The 17,990-nt window shown below is 35.3% G+C and overlaps 1 protein-coding gene across 1 annotated transcript in view; it reads left to right on the plus strand.

The window, feature by feature from the left end:
- CCDC73 (coiled-coil domain containing 73) overlaps positions 1-17,990 on the plus strand; it is a 122,564-nt gene that overhangs the window by 24,849 nt on the left and 79,725 nt on the right. Inside the window, 4 exon segments of the mRNA XM_047776052.1 lie at positions 3,743-3,814; positions 14,531-14,602; positions 16,570-16,605; positions 17,507-17,581. Coding sequence (XP_047632008.1) covers positions 3,743-3,814; positions 14,531-14,602; positions 16,570-16,605; positions 17,507-17,581 — 255 coding nt within the window.

Raw genomic sequence — 17,990 nt, forward strand, 5'->3', positions numbered from 1 at the left:
GGATCGTTAATCCACTGAGCAAGGGCAGGGACCAAACCCGCAACCTCATGGTTCCTAGTGGGATTCGTTAACCACTGCACCACGACGGGAACTCCATATGTATTCTTTTAGATAAGGCTTCTTTTGCATAGCGTAATATTTCTAATCCATCCATGTTGTTGTATATTAGCATACAGATCTTATACATGTTTGTTAAGTGTGGACCTATATATTTCATTTTCTCTGGAATGATTATAAACTGTATTGTGTTTGTAATTTTATTTTATGCATTTTATTGTGAGTGTATAGAAATGTTATTGATTTTGGGGGTATTGATCTTATGTCTCATGACCTTGTTCAGCTCATTAGCTCTGGGAGATTTTTTAAAATAGATTCCTTGGGGAGTTCCTGTTGTGGCTCAGTGGTTAACGAACCTGACTAGCATCCATGAGGTTTTGGGTTTGATCCCTGGCTTTGCTCAGTGGGTAAGGGATCTGGCTTGCTGTGAGCTGTGGTGTAGATTGCAGATGCAGCTTGGATCCTGCGTTGCTGTGGCTCTGGCGTAGACTGGCGGCTACAGCTCCAATCTGATCCCTAGCCTGGAAACCTCCATATGCTGCTGGTGAGGCCCTAAAAACAAAAAAAAGGCCAAAAAAAAAAAAGATTCCTTGGGATTTTCTATGTGTAAGATCATGTCATCTACAAAGACACAGTTTTTACTTCTTTCTTTCTGACCTGTTTCTTTTCTTTTTTTCTTTCTTTTCTCCTTTTCTTTCTCTTTCTTTTTCTCTCCTTCCTCTCCTTTTTCCTGTTTGTCCATCTGTCCACGTCTAATTGCAGGGGGTAGAACTTCCAGTAGTATGTTGAATAGGGGCAATGAGAATAGATATCCCTTCTTTCTTCCTGATTTTAGAAGGAAAGCATTCAGTCTTTCATCATGAAATATGATTATTTACAGTAGACAATGATATGGAAGCAACCCATGTGCTCACCAACAGATAAAGGTATGAAGAATACACACACACACACACACACACACACACACACACACACACACATATATACTTATACATACACACAATAGAATATTACTCAGCCATAAAAATGAAAAATTTGGCATTTGTAACAATGTGGATGGACTTGGAGGTATTATGCTTAGTGAAATAAGACAGAGAAAGACAAATATATGTTGTCACTTAAGTGTGACATCTGAAAAATAAGTAGTAGATATAACAAAAAAAGACTTTAAATAATGTTTCTATAAATGCCCTTTATCAAACTGAGGTTATTCCCTTTATTCCTAACCTGCTGAGAACTAATTTTTTTTGCCACCCCTGAAGCATGTGGAAGTTCCTGGGCCAGGAATCAAATCCACACCACAGCAGCAACCCAAGCCACTGAAGTGACAATACGGGTTCCTTAACACACCACAGCTGCATCACAAGGGAATTCCCTGGCTGAGAACTTTTATTATGAACAAGTTGAATTTTGTCAAATGCTTTTTCTGTGTTGATTGATATGATCACAGGATTTTTCTTCTTTAGTGTATTAATATGGTGAATTACATCAACTGTTGAGCCAGCTTTGCATGCCTAGAATAAATTCTAGTTGATCATGGTGTATAATTTTTTTATACATTGTTGGATTCCATTTGCTAATATGTTACTGAGGATTTTTCCAAACTGTGAGAGATACTGGTCTTTGTTTTCTCTTTTTGTACTGTCTTTATCTGGTTTTGGTGTCACAGTAAATAGGTCTCATAAAGTGAGTTGGGATGTGCTCTTTTCTCTTCTGTTTTTCTGGAAGAGACTGTGTGAAAGTGGTGTTAATTTTTTTTAAATGCTTTGTAGAAATCTTTGGTGAAATTATCTGGGCCTGGGAAATTTTTTTTTTGGGGTGCTTTTAAATTTATGGCTATAGGGCTATTTAGATTGTATATATATCCTTGGTTGAGTTTGGTAGTTTGTAGTTTTAAAATAATTGGTTCATTTCTGTGAGTTGTCAAACTTATGAGCATAAACCTGCTTGTAGCATTCCCTTAACTTTTTAATGGCTATAGGATTTTTCTTTTAGAAACCATGGAGCATATATAAAATTGTCTATTTAAAAATCTTTGTCTAAGTCCATTGTCTGCACTTGCTCAGGAATATTCCTGGTCTAATTCAAGAGCATTACTATATATATATATATATATTTTTTTTGTCTTTTTGCCATTTCTTGGGCCGCTCCCGCGGCATATGGAGGTTCCCAGGCTAGGGGTCTAATCAGAGCTGTAGCCACTAGCCTACGCCAGAGCCACAACAATGCGGGATCCGAGCCGCGTCTGCAACCTACACCACAGCTCACGGCAACACCGGATCGTTAACCCACTGAGCAAGGGCAGGGACCGAACCCACAACCTCATGGTTCCTAGTCGGATTCGTTAACCACTGCACCACGATGGGAACTCCTAGCATTACAATATTTTAAATCAAATCAGAGGATTTTCCTAAATACCTGCTTCCTGCTTGACTTTGGGACTCCTTCCTTGACTTTGGGTCTTCCCTTTGTGTTGCTTCCCAGAGAGTCCATTTTTGCAGCTCTCCCAGCTGTATCTCCCTGTTTTTTTAACTTGATGCTTATTAGTTGCATGGTGGTGGCATGTGGGGAAATAGGAACATTCTCTGATGTTCTTATTAAGTCTCAGTCTCTGGTGAACCTGAGTCTCACAAGACTCAGGTTACAAGAATTCTGATCCCCTCTATCAAGGAGCCTAGCATGTAATCTTCCCCTCCCCTAATGATAGAACTCTTGTTTTATTTTTTCAGTCTTATCCTCTCAGCTGCAGTGGTTTCCTCAAATGCCCTCATGGAATAGGGTTTTTTGTTTTGGGGGGCTTTTTTTTTTGTTTTTTTTTGCCCTTCCCTTGTAGATTAAGGAACAAAAGGGAAGACAGGTTTTTCTAGATAGAATTTTCAGTGGTGGCTGTTAGTCTCCTTTCCGGCTGCAGAGGATTTCCACTGGTGTCCTTAGAGATAGTTTTTGTTGTCCTTTCCCCTGCAGATTAAGGTTTTGGTCTATGGGAGATATAGGGAAGATGGCTTGTGCCTGTTCTTCTCTTCCCTAGCCAGTAGCACAGAGGAAAGCTTTCTCATATTCTTCTCATCCTTACCTGTAAGCACCTGGTAAGTTTAATGGAGGAAAAACATTTCAGAAGAAGGTTTATACCTCTTATTTCTGGGGCCCTAAGGAGATTCATTAGAGCCCATGCTCTAATTTTAGAAATTTATTAAGGACTTTCAGCTGATTTTTTTTTTATCAGTACTCAGTGGCTTATGTCCAGGTAAGCAAATGCTGTGTGCTTGTTCTCCCTGTAGGCATCTGTCTGGATGCAGATGATTTTGGATTACTTGGTTGATTTGGGACCTCAGCTCTCTGATAGATTTTTTTTTTTTTTCTTTTTAGGGCCGCAGTATGGAAGTTCCCAGGCTAGAAGTCGAATTGGAGCTATAGCTGCCAGCCTATGCCACAGCCACAGCAACTTGGGATTCTGGCCGCATCTGCAACCTACACCACAGCTCATGGCAACGCCAGATCCTTAACCCACTGAGCAAGGCCAGGGATCGAACCTGCGACCTCATGGATGCTAGTCAGATTCATTTCCAATGAGCCACGATGGGAACTCCAAGGGTGGGAGGATATTATTTTTATCTATCTAGAAAGAGCTGAAACTTGAAGTTTTCAAGTCCTTATTTTCCTGGCATTTTTCTTCTTTTTGATTTAGGAAGCAGAAACTCGATATGAAGAGCAAATTGGTAAAATTATTGTGGAGACACAAGAACTCAAATGGCAAAATGTGAGTATTTCCCCCCTTTAGTTAGCATTTTTAGCATCTATTTAAAAATGTGTTTTAGTCTTTAGTTGCAAAGTTAATTTTTAAATTTTCTTAAATATATATTTGGGGGATTGTGCATCATTTTAGAGATTCTCAAGAAAATTCCAGCTAAAAGTGCTAATAACATGTGGGCTTCCAGAAAACCTTGAATAGCCATTTTTATTCAGGCTTTCCTGTAAGAAAATTATTGAGGATAACTCTGAAAACTGCTATGAGTTATTCTGTATCTGAGAAATATATTGTGTGTTATAGAGGAGTTAAAATATTTTTTAAGATGTGAAAGCTTAACACCATATTTTCCTAGTTGTTACTATATCCGAATATTTTTAAAAATATGATCAAATCTGATTTTCTTTCTATCCTTATTCTTATAGAGGCAGTTTTGATGGTGCTTCTTATGCCTTTCCATCAAATTATTCTTAACAGCTAAAAATTGAAAGCTTAATTAAGAGGACTCTATCCTCAGTAATTGGCAATATTGAAATAGGAACTTGGAGATAACATGTAAGAATCAGATTTCAAATGACAGAGGATAGGCCAACAATGGAAATTTTGCCTTTTTTTTTTTTTTTTTTAGGGCCACACCTGTAAGTTCCCAGGCTAGGGGTCTAATTGGAGCTGTGGCTGCCAGCCTACACCACAGCCACAGCAATGCACAATCCGAGCCATGTCTGTAACCTATACCACAGCTCATTGTAGCAGCAGATCCTTGACCCCCTGAGTGAGGTTGGGGATTGAACCCTCATCCTCAGGGATACTAGTTGTGTTTGTTACCACTGAGCCATGGCAGGACTCCATAATGGAAATTTTGAGGCCAGACAGGCCCACAGGGTGGTATAGAAATGGGAGTAAAACCAGTGTTGGGTTATATATGAGGGACAAGTCTGAAACAAAGAGAACTGTCTGTGGAGAGAAAAAAAGAGATAAACACCAAGGATAATCTAAAGCTCCAAGCAGATTTTAGAATATAAAGTCATAGCTTGCTTTTTGTAGTTTGTTTTTTTATTTTTTGGTAAGATTTTTATTTTTTCTATTATAGTTGATTTACAGTATTCTTTCAGCTTCATATCTTGTTTTAGGACAGAGGGAGTCAATTGTAGAAAGTTATCAGAATCCTTAAGTTAATCAGTAAGTTTAATACAATCCAATTTAAAATGCCAAGTGTGTATTTAGGGTACTTAAGCTGATTCTAAGGTTTATGTGGAAATAAACTTATAAGAGTGGCTGGAAAAGTTTTGAAAAGCAAGAGGATAAGATAGTCACAGTAGATTCTCAAATATATTATATATCTATAGTAATTAAAATAGCTTGGTAGTATGCATGAACAGATAGAACATAATAGAGTCCAGAAATGGATCCAAATACGTAAGGTAATTTAGTGAATGATAAAGATGGCATTTCAATGCAGTGGGGAGAAGTAGATTATCAAAGAAATGATATTAGAACTGGGTACCATTTGAAAAAAATAAAACCAGATTCCTACCTTACTTTATAAACTCATACAAAAATAGAACTTTCATATATTCCTTTTGGCAATGTAAAAGTGTCCTATTGAATTCCCCCAAATGTCTAGATCCCATAACCTTCTATATATCCCAATTCTGACTTTTCCCTTTTGAGACACTACTAAGACTGTCAAGCTAATATTGTTACTTACTGCAATGAATTCTAATAAACATAGTTTTGCTTTGTTAAGAGGTTGATGGTGTTTTGGTTGAGTTTGTTTTTGTATATGTTGTTAGGTAAGGGTTCAGCTACATTCTTTTGTGTGTGTACATCCAGTTTTCCTAGCACCTTTGGTTGAAAAGACAGTTCTTTCTCCCATGGAATGATCTTAGCATCCTTGTCAAAAATAATTTGGCCATATTTGTGAGGGTTTATTTCTGTGCTCTTTATTCTATTGCATTAGTCCATGTGTCTGTGTTTGTGCCAGTATAACACTGTTTTGATTCCTAGAGCTTTCTAGTAAATTTTGAAATCAGGAGATGTGAATCCCCTAGCTTTTTTCTTCATTTTCAGCGTTATTTGTCTGGGGGTTCCCACTGTGGCACAGTGGGATTGGTCATGTCTTAGGAGCACTGGGACACAGGTTTGATCCCTAGCCTGGCACAGTGGATTAACGATCAGCATTGCCCCAGCTGCGGCTTATGTTGCAACTATGGCTTGAATCTGATCCCTGGCCAGGGAATTCCATATGTCATGGGGCAGCCAAACAAAAACAAAAACAAAAAAAACCCCAACAAGATTATTTGGCCATTTGGGTGTTCGTTGAGATTCCATATGAATTTTAGGGTATGTTTTTTTTATTTCTGCAAAAAATATCATTGGGATTTTGACAGGGGTTACATTGAATCTATAGATAACTTTGGATACTATAGACATCTTAATAGTATGAAGTTTCTAATCCCATAGCAAAGGTTATGTTTACATTTTTAATGTCTTATTTAATTTATTTTGACAGTGTTTTGTAGTTTTCATTGTACAAGTCTTTTAGCTCCTTGGTTAAGTTTTATGTATTTTATTCTTGTTAGTGCTATTGTAAATATAGTTTTTTCTTAATTTCACTTTTGGGTTGTTCATTGTTAGCATGTAGAAATGTAACTGATTTGTGTGGCTTTGTATATTACTACTTTGCTGAATTTCTTTATTAAATTTTTTTGTGGTCTCTTTAGGGTTTTTCTCACATAAAGTTATAACATCTGCAAACAGAGATAAATCTGCTTGTTCATTTCCAAATTGAATTTCTTTTTCTTGCCTCATTGCTATGGCTTGGACTTCCAGTACTATATTGAACAGAAGTTGTGAAAGCAGGCATCTTTGCCTTGTTCCTGACTTTAAAGGAAAAGCTTTCAGACCTTTACCATTGAGTAATATGTTCACTGTGTTTTTTTCAAATATGAATTTTATTATATTGAGGTAGTTTCCTTCTATTCCTATTTTATTGAGTGTTTTTATCATGAAAGAGGTTGAATTTTGTTGGTGCTTTTATTTTTGCATAAATTGAAATGTGTTTTTCCCCTTCATTCTGCTAGTGTGGTGTATTACATTAATTTATTTTTATATGTTGAATTTTCCTTTTATCACAGGGATAAGTCCCACTTGGTCATAGTGTATGATCCTTTTAATATGCTTCTAAATTAGGTTTGCTAGTGTTTTGTTGAGGATTTTAGCATTAACATTCATTAAAGGTATTGGTGTATAGTATTCTTTTCTTGATGTGTCTTCATCTGGCTTCAGTATTAAGGTAATACTGGCCTCAAAATATAAGTTAGAAAGTGTTCCTTCCTGTTCAACTATTTGGAAAAGTTTGAGGAGGATTGCTGTTAGTTCTTTAAATGTTTGGTAGAATTCACCAGTTAAGCCATCAGGTTCAGGGCTTTTTGGTGGTGGTGGTGGTGGTGGTTGTGGTGGGATTTTTTTTTTTGATTACTGATTCAGTCTCCTTACTAGTTACAGGTCTATTAAAATTTTCTATTTCTTCATAATTTGGTCTTAGTAGGTTTTATGTTTCCAGGAGTTCTCCATTACATCTAGATTATCCAATTTGCTGGCATACAATTGTGCATAGTACTCTCATAGTACTTATTATTTCTGCAGAATCAGTAGTAATGTCTCCACTTTCATTTCTGAATTTAATAATTTGAGTCTTCTTTTTTTCTTAGTCCATCTAGCTAAAGGTTTGTACTTTTTGTTATTTTTTCAAAGAACCAACTTTTAATTTCATTCATTTTCTCTCTTGTTTTTCTATTCTCTATTTCACTTATTTGTGCACTGATCATTGTTTCCCTCCTTCTGCTAGCTTTGGGCTTAGTTTGTTCTTTTCTTTCTTAAATATAAAGTTAGATTTTTGATTTGAGATCTTTCTTGTTTTTTCATGTAAACATTTATAAGTATAAATTTCCTCCTTTGCAGTTCCTTTGCTGAATCCCATAAGTTCTAGTGTGTTGTATTTTTGTTTTCATTTGTCTTTAAATATTTTCTAAATTCTCCTGTGATTTCTTCTTTGACCCATTAGTTGTTTAAGAGTTTGTTCTTTAATTTCTACACTGGGTTTTCCAGTGTTCCTCCTGTTTTTTTATGTCTTAATGTCATGCCATTGTTATTGGAGAAGATACTTTGCATGTTATCTATTTTTTGAAATCTATTGAGACTTAATTTGTGGCCTAATATATGGTATATCCTGGAAAATGTCCCATGTGCACATGAAAAGAATGTGTTTTTTTTTTTTTGTTGTTGTTGTTTTTTCAGGTAGTGTTCCGTATATGTCTTTTAAATCTAAGTGGTTTACTGTGTTGTTCAGGTCCTTTATTTCCTTGCTTATCTTCTGTCTGGTTGTTCTATCCGTTATTGAGAATGGGGTATTGAAGTCTTTAACTATTATTGTAGAACTGTTTATCCCTTCATTTCTGTTCATTTTTGCTTCATATATTTTGATGGTCTGTCACTAGGTGCATAAAAGTTTATAATTGTTATATCTTTTTGCTTATTGAACCTTTTATAAATATATAATTCTTTTGTCTCTTGTAACTTTTTAAAAATTTAAGGTCTATTTTTTATTTTATCTTTTTGGGGTATTTTTGTTACTATTTTCATTAAATACCTTCTCCTGTTTTCTCACTTTCAACTTGTGTCTTTGGATCTAAAGTGAGTCCCTTGTATACAGTATAAAGTTGGATCATTTTTTGTATCCATTCTTCCAACTTTTGCCTTTTGATTAAAGAGTTTAAATGTACATTTAAAATAATTTCAGATAAGGAGCATCTGACCTCTGTCATTTTGCTATTAGCTTTCTGTGTATTTTGTAGCTTTTTGGCCCTTATTTCCTGCAGTGTCATTTTCTTTGGTGTTTAGTTGATTTTTTGTAGTGAAGTGTTTAAATTCCTTTCTCATTTCCTTTTGTGTATATTCTATAGCTATTTTCTTTTTTGGTTATCATGGGGATTACAATTAATATCTATCATTATAGCATTCTAATTTGAATTTATATCATCTTAAGTTCAGTAACATACAGGAACTCTGTTCCTTAATAGCTCCATCCATAACCCTTTCAGTTGTTAATATTACAAGATTACATCTTTATATATTGTGTGTCTAAGAGCATAAAGTAATAATTTTAAGAAATGCATTATTAGCCTCTGAATATGTGGAAAACCAATGTGGAGTTACAAACCAAAATTTCAGTAATACTAGCTTTTAGTCTAATAATTGTTTTTTAAAATGTGTTAGTTTCCTAAATCATATGGAAACAAAAAGAAATAAAGCAATTATTAGAGTAATACTAGCTTTATAATTGTTCTTATATTCACCTTGACCGAGATCTTTATTTCTTTATATGACTTTGAGTTACTCTCTGTGACCTTTCACTTCAACCTGTGGAACTCCTTTTATCATTTCTTGCAGGACAGATCTAATGGTAATGAACTCTCTCAGCTTTGTTTATCTGCATTTTAGATCCTGTAGAGAAAAGGCAACTTATATGACATGATGATAAGACTATGAAGCATATTTCCTGAGTCCTTGGAGTATTTGCCAGTTTTGACTGAGGTCAGGAAATGTCCAAAATTGGGGCACAAATAGCTAGTTTCATGTGGTAACCTCTAACAGGTATGTATGGTGGAAGCCAATGAGTATAGGAGAGTGTGGACTTAATGGTCTTGAGAGTTAGACATAACCTTCTTGCTCATGAAAGTTCAAGAGTGTCAGATTTAATATACCATTAACTCCCTCTATTTTTCCTCAAGATTGGGGCAATGAGGTTTCTAAATAAATGACAAGGCTTTGCAAAGTTCTCTAATAACTAGCCCAGTAAGATGAATGCCTCTGTCACTGGAGATCCTAATATTGAGAATATGAAATCAAGTGGTTTTTTCCTACTTCATAATTGTAGCTCTCTCTTAAGAAAAAGTTTTAATCAATCCAGAGAATTAGCAAGCAATGATCAGAACATATTTAGAACCCTTTGTAAGGGTTAATTTTAGGAAATCCACATGGGCATGTTCAGTGGGATCCTGAAGCTTGGGTTTACAAGGATAATAGTTTTATTAGGACTGTGCTGGAGACAAATGAGATTTCCACCAGAGAATATCCTCAAAAATGTTAGTAAAATTTCTCCACCCATGCTACTTGAATATAGTTTTCGGTATGACCTTGCTCTGATGGGTAATTTCTTGTAAAAATTTTTGAAGAGTTTCTTCAAGGTTCTCTGGTGCCACCAAGTGTCTGTCCTAGAAGTGCCAGGGATTCTCTTGTGGTTTACAACCATGTATTCATTAAATTCTGGAGCCAGTTGTGGGCATTCCAAGTTGCATTTTTGAATCTCCACAAAGATTTAGCTTTTTAGAGTATCATGGGGCCGGGACCTGACTGATGGCTACCTGTGTGTCATAAAGATAAATTAGGATATTTCCTTTGGCCACTGTTATTCTTTATAGTGTGGCTTTACGATAGCTGTCTTATTAGGAAGCATTAGAGCCCTTAAAATTATTGTTCATTTTACATTGAGATTCCTATTGAGGTTAGAAACTCATTGTTTCTATAGCATTACAAAATCATTGACTACCCCAAAAGGCATACTTGATACTAGTTTTATGTTAACTCTCTTACCTCTTAACAACTGGCATGCTCTGCTGAGTGGGAAGGTACTGTCATCTGGGCTGGCTTTACTCTCTCATAAGGAGTCATATTTTAGGGGTCATTTGAGACTGTTACAGTGTATCTTGCCTGATATTTTCCCATTTCAGTTTCAAAAAATAGTATTTCAACAAATAATATTAAACCTGCATTTTCTAGGAGGAGTTTCTAATAAATCTGAGACGTAGTCATTACTTGGACAGAGGCTAGATCTCATGAAATTCCCTTTCTTTGGGTAATGGGAAAAGAGTAGTAATCTTTAAAGTACAGCACTGAGTAGAAATATGTGAGGGAGAAAGTAATAGAAGTTCATAGGAGGTAAGCCTGCTTACCGAGAAATGTATTTTCAGTAAGCAACGAGGTTTGTACAGCATACAGAACCATCAAATTTAAACAAGATCATTGAACCAAGTTAATAGAGGCCTTTACTTGTTTGGCTGCTGCTAATATTATCCTTAGATAAGGAGTAGGATTTTGCCGAACAATAGTGTTTTCAGTCCGATATAGGTATGATTCATCCTTTCTTTATTAGGCTCTTGGATTATTCACTTTAGCTCTTCTTAGTTTCTGGTTTTAGAGGCATTGTATAAACTTAGGGAGAGGTTTAGATGGATCAGTCTGAACATTTACTGCCAATATCACTAAGACGTTTTTGGAGTTCCCTTGTGGCTCATTGGGTTAAGAACCCAGCTAGTATCCATGAGGATGTGGGTTTGATCCCTGGCCTTGCTCAGTGGGTTAAGGACCCAGCATTGCTGCAAGCTGTGGCACATGTTGCAGATGTGGCTTGGATCTGTGTTGCTGTGGTTCTAGCATAGGGCTGGCAGCTGCAGCTCTAATTTGACGGCTAACCAGGAAACTTCCATATCATGCAGGTGCAGCCCATAAATAAATGAATAAATAAATAAATTTAAAATAAAAAAAATTTTAATTTAAAAAAGAAGACATTTTGCCCACAAAGAGTGCCATTTTCATGGAGAGCTTTAATTGGTTTCATCGTACATATAGGTACCTAGGTCAATATCCAAATTAACTATGATCTGACTGTAAATTAAAAAATCCCTAGCAATCTTTTTTAAAATTTAAGAATTTAATTTTGCAATTCTATTTGCATAGTTGATTCCTGTCTCTCTCTCCTTTTTTTTTCTAGGCCTCACTCAAGGCATATGGAGATTCTCAGGCTAAGGATCGAATTGGAGCTGTAGCCACTGGCCACAGTCATGGCAACATGGGACACAAGCCCCATCTGCAACCTACACCACAGCTCATGGCAACTCTGAATCCTCAACCCACTGAACGAGGCCAAGGATCAAACCTGCATCCTCATGGTTAGTAGTCATATTCGTTTCTGCTGAGCCACAATTGGAACTCCCAATTCCTAGGTCTTAAGTTAATGTGTGTGGTGTCTTAAAGGAGAAAGTAATATTTCTCACTCTCTGAGAATCTAAGGATAATAGTTATAGGCTGAAACAGGGTGATTATTTTAGGATTATGAGAGATACATACTATTTGAGTAGCTCCTTGACTCTGAGGGAGAGGTTATGTAATGCTGCCAGAGTTTGTGGTATGAATAAAAATTTCAAGGTTTCTTATACTATTTAGAGAAAAATGTCTTTGCAAGTTGGAAGAATGAGTGGGAAGTTGGATGTATGATTTCCCCTTAAAGCAGTGTCATTGATTTGCCCTCCCGATAATTTTTCCCTTTATTTTCTTAGCTAGTTCAGGATTTCTTTTTCCCAGTGTCTTTTCTGCTTATAAGTATTTACAGGTGTTTCTATCAGGAGGCATGCTCTTCTGGTGCTTAATGACTGGATTGGGATTGTTAAATTGTTTTATCTGTAAGGTCGTTAGTTTATTCTTCTTTTGATCTAAGGCTTTTTGAAGATTCGGATTTGGAAATCTAGTAAGGGGGCAATTTCCCATTCCAGTTTTTCTTGCGTATTAAATATCTTATTTCTTGTTTTAAGGCTGTTCACAAAAATTTGGGAGAGAGCTGGAGATCACATCTACTTCAGAATCTTCTCCTCAAAGAATCTATCCCTGAAGTCTCCTATAAATTTATTCTTCCTATGCTTGCAGGAGTGGATTAGAGTCTTATATTTTCACAGGAAAGCTTTGAGCAATAAGCTCTGAAAGATTTTATCCAACATCTACAGCTTCCCTAAATGTCTTGTATCCTATGCAGTTGGGATTTCCTAAATCATTCTTGGGATCTTTTCACTTTGCCTTTTCTGTTCGTTCTTTCTTTCTTTCTTTCTTTCTTTTCTTTTTCTTTCTTTCTTTCTTTCTTTCTTTCTTCCTTTCTTCCTTCCTTCCTTCCTTCCTTCCTTCCTTCCTTCCTTCCTTCCTTCCTTCCTTCCTTTCTTCCTTTCTTCCTTTCTTTCTTCTTTTCTTCCTTTCTTTCTTCCTTCCTTCCTTTCTTTCTTCCTCCCTTTCTTTTCTTTTCTTTCTTTCCTTTACTTCTTTCTTGCTTTCTTTCTTTCTTTCTTTCTTTCTTTCTTTCTTTCTTTCTTTTCTTTTCTTTTCTTTTCTTTTCTTTCTTTCTTTTTCTTTCTTTCTCACTTGAGAATATGAACCAATTGATATAGACCCGAGAACTAGCAGTATTATTTTTTAAATTAGTTATGGGAATTAAAACATTTTAAAGTAATTGCTAACATCAGGAAAAATAAAATGTTATATGAGAATAAAGATATAATCATGATATACTATCTGACTCAGCATTGAATAAAAATTGCATAGTTGTAAGAGTATAAATACTGACTATTGATTTAAGCACAATTTTTCTGTAACTGTTGGAAGAATAGAGGGAGGAAATGTAGGATAATGGTTGTGTAAGAAAGCTAATCTCCTTGCTATCATAATAGGAGGTCAGGGAGATAAATTTTTTAAATCGATAAATTAATATATATTTAGAAACATGGAGTAAAATAACAAACATTTGTAAGTAGCCACTTCTAGAGCTAATATTTTAAATTATGAGACTAACTTGATAAAAAATAGAAGAAAAATTCATCTTGAAATCTGAAGGGCAGGACACACATCTTCTACCAAAAAAAAAGGTGGGGGAGAATGGAATCATATATATAGATTTTTTTTTTTTTTCAAAAATGCCCTGTGGTAGTTTTGGTTTTGTAAAAAATATATTTCCATGAATTTAAAGAGTCATATGTTGGGAGTTCCTGCTGTGGCACAGTGGGTTAAGAATCTAATTGCAGTGGATTGGGTCACTTTGGAGGTATGGGTTCCATCCCCACCCTGGCACAGTGGGTTAAAGGGTCTGACATTGCCACAGCTGTGGCATAGACTGCAGTTCTGGCTTGGATTCAGTCCCTGGCCCAAGAACTTCCATGTGCTGCAGGTGCAGATGTTAAAAAAAAAAAATCATATGTTGCCATGTAAACATTTGTGCTTAGATAATAAAATTGGTTTCTTCGGAAACTCAGAGACTGTAGTCTGCTTGAATACTAGGACTGTTGAAATATTTTATTTTATTTTATTTGTCTTTTTGCCTTTTCTAGGGCCGCTCCCTTGGCATATGGAGGTTCCCAGGCTACGGGTCTAATCGGGGCTGTAGCCACCAGCCTATACCAGAGCCACAGCAACATGGGATCCGAACCACATCTGCAACCTACACCACAGCTCACAGCAACGCCAGATCCTTAACCCACTGAGCAAGGCCAGGGATCGAACCTGCAACCTCATGGTTCCTAGTCGGATTCTTTAACCACTGAACCACAACGGGAACTCCAGGACTGTTGATTTTAATAACTTGATGAAAGATATTTTCTTGAAGGAAACTTTGGAGTAAGCTATATTCAGAGTTTAAAATTTTAAAAAACAATATGTTTTATCATGAAAAAGAAATTGAGAGCAAAATTATTGTATGCCAAATCCATAACAGTTAAAAAATTATTAAATTGTCCTGAGTTGTGTCTCATGAATGTAAAGTAATATGTGCAATAAATGTTAACTTTTATTTAAATTGTGAACATTTGGAAGAGTTGCTAGCATTTATATTTTAACTTTTCATAATTTTTAAAATAGGAAACTCTTCAGAATCAAAAGGAAACCTTATCAAAGCAACACAAAGAAGCAATGGCAGCTTTTAAAAAGCAGGTAAATTTCATAAGGACAGAAAAATACTAGTTTTAAATATTGCACTTTTCTCATGAATGTTATGACAAATTATTCTCCATAATCATTGAAGACAAAAAGAATATTATTGGAAACAGGAAATGAATAAGGTTATTTTGGATCATAACCGATAATAAAGAATGTAATGTTGTAGAATGATTTAATTAAAGAGAATAATTGGGAAGATGATTTGCTTGGCTATATATTTTCATTTGTCCTAAATAAAATGTTAGTGATATGTGTGTTCTTGCACTTTCTCTCCCTTCTTCCCTTTCTCTTTAATTAGTGTGTCCTGGGAGCTTATTTTTCCATATCACTCCTTTCTTCATGCCAGAATTATAACATTAGGGAAAAGCTGAGATGCAAGTAGGGAGATATAAGGATGAAGAGGTGTGATTATCATGCATTTCCATAAATATTAACCTTCAGCAACTGAGAAAGATTAGTAGAAAATGGAAAGAACAAAAGTGTTTTAAAGAAAATAGCAACTTCTCCCATTTTTTTGTATTCTATAGCTCCTCTTTACTACCTCAAATTTTTATTCAGTCTCTAGTTAGGCACATTTCTTATAGTTATATTTTCTATGTAAAATATAACTCTGGAAGTGCTTTTCCTTATAGCCATGCCAGTGTCATCATTTTTTCTTCCTTTTTCCTTCTCTCTTTTTTGTTTTCATCTCCATACAAGTGTGTGTGTGTTTAGAAAGAAATGCATAAAAAGTAAACTTACATAACCTAAATCACTAGTGGGGTGAGGTTATTGATAATTTACACTGTAGTGTGGATTTCTTTAAGCAGACGATTAACTTCTTCCGTATAGTCTGAAATTGGCTTTACCTAAGTTATGAGAGTTTTAACTGAAGGGTGAAGAAGCAGAAACCAAATGTACTGCATAATATTTATTCTTTAGGAGAGAGTAAGTCTATGTCTCTGTTTCCCCACGGGACTCTGGGCAAGATAAGAATATCCAGGTATCTTGGAGTTCCCGTCGTAGCGCAGTGGTTAACGAATCCGACTAGGAACCATGAGGTTGCGGGTTCGGTCCCTGCCCTTGCTCAGTGGGTTAACGATCTGGCGTTGCCGTGAGCTGTGGTGTAGGTTGCAGACGCGGCTCAGATCCCGCGTTGCTGTGGCTCTGGCGTAGGCCGGGGGCTACAGCTCCGATTCAACCCCTAGCCTGGGAACCTCCATATGCCGAGGGAGCGCCCCAAGAAATAGCAACAACAACAACAAAAGACAAAAAAGACAAAAAAAAAAAAAAAAAAAAAGAATATCCAGGTATCTGGAGGGTAGAGGAGAAAGTGCTATTGCATCTCCCCTTGTTTTTCTGTTTTAAAAAAAATTTGTTTCTTTTCCTCTTCTTTTTTTTTTTTTTTCTGAAGAAAATATTCTTGAATGTAAGTGAGGACCATGGGAAGTGAGATGAAGAAATTTCAAAGAAAAATTTTATTTCTTGACAACTTTGCCTAGTATCTTTGTGTTGCTTGGAATATTAGTTTGCTTTGGCAAGTTCACTCTAGTTTTTCTGTTTACAAAGTCATTATTTATTTATTAGACTGCCACATGCACTTTTTAAAATTGTCAAAAAACTCTGTCAATGCAGATATAAGTGAGTATCAATTTCACAAAAGTGTATCTTCAGAAAATGTTATATGTTATTATTTATGAGTAGATGGAAAATATTGAAACATTTAAGAAAGAAAACTAGAGGGAAAAACTAAATTTTCAAGGATGATTGGTGCTCTGATCATGTGATTAAATTGTTCATTTCCTTTGATGACTGGCTTCCCATATCTTTCATTATTTATTTTCTCAGTGTAAAAGTAGCATGATCACATTTACTAAGTTCAAACAATATGGACATGTAAAACACATCTGTAGTCTCACTAGACCAGTGTAAATCAGTAGTAACATTTCACCTGTATTTTAATTTTTAAAATTCTTTATCAGTTGCAAATGAAGATATGTGCCTTGGAAGAAGAAAAGGTATTTATTAATTTTTTAATAATTTGAAGCATAGCTAAATGCATTTAATTATCAGTTCACGGTAATAGAAAGGAGCACTAGTAATAAACAAATGGAAACTATTCTTGAAATTTTAGAAACAGGACCCAAGGGAATGTGTTACTTGAGCTCTAACTGTTTGACAGTTGAGAGTACTGAGGCCTAGTAAGATATAAATGACTCAGCTGAAGCTGAAGATTCCATTTTGAAGTGGCAGGGTTGGGTGTAGGACCCAGATCTATTCAGCCCCTAAATCGATGCTCTCTCCACTTTGCTGCAATATTTCTATTAAGTATAGTATATTTTTAGTGCCTTTTCGATGAAATTACTTTCTTTAAAAAAAAGATTTGCATGTACATGAAGACCAGTAGGAAAAGAGTATACAATTCTAAACAATCCTAGAAATTCATCTGGCAGTAAATATTTTCTCTAGCTATTTAATATTTAATGCATATTTTTATTATATCAAAGAATATGTCATTTATAATAATAATTATATTTTTAGCAAGACCTTTTAAAATTTTTTTCATATTCTTATAAGGTAAAGATACTTGTGTCTTATTATTAGAATATCTTTATTCTACCATATGAAATTAAATGAACATATAGTGTCCGTAAGTTCTCAGGAATACTGTATTGATAACATGATTTATTGTTATAATGAGATTTTCCATTTCATGATATTTGTGAGCTTATATAGATCTTATTGTAATTTTTTGATATTTTGGAATCATTAAAGATGTAGATTTTAGTTCAGATATAAGTTTAAAGTCTGTGAAGTATTAGGTTTAAAGTAGAGACTTTGGTTATCAAGCTCTTAAGTTTTCCCCATTCATAATGTCTTTTATTTTGGAAAGCACTGAAATATACTTTTTTATTTAAGGGAAAATATCAACTTGCTACAGAAATAAAAGAAAAAGAAATAGAAGGATTGAAGGAAACATTAAAGGGATTACAGGTGAAGAAACTTTATATTGCTTGAAAGGTAATTTGGTATTTTAGCAGTGTATCGGTAAGACACCTGTAAACATGTAATCTAGCAAAGTAAAGCTGACAAAAAATTCATATATCATATTCTGTGTAATTTAATACTTTTTGCTGAGAGCCTTCAATTTCAAATTAGAATGTTTGCTTCATCCTTTATCTTAAAAAGAAATGTTGGAGTTCCTGCTGTGGTGCAGTGGTTTAAAATCCCCACTGTGGTGGCTCAGGTTGCTACAGAGGTTCGGGTTCAATCCCCAGCCCAGGGAGGTGGGTTAAAGGATCCAAGTGGGTTAAAGGATCCAGCATTACCACAGCCGTGGTATAGGTTGCAGTTGTGACTCGGATCTGATCCCTGGCCTGGAAATATGCAATATGGGTACATG

The sequence above is a fragment of the Phacochoerus africanus genome, chromosome 4 (genome assembly GCF_016906955.1).
Source record: "Phacochoerus africanus isolate WHEZ1 chromosome 4, ROS_Pafr_v1, whole genome shotgun sequence".
Lineage (NCBI taxonomy): Eukaryota > Metazoa > Chordata > Mammalia > Artiodactyla > Suidae > Phacochoerus > Phacochoerus africanus.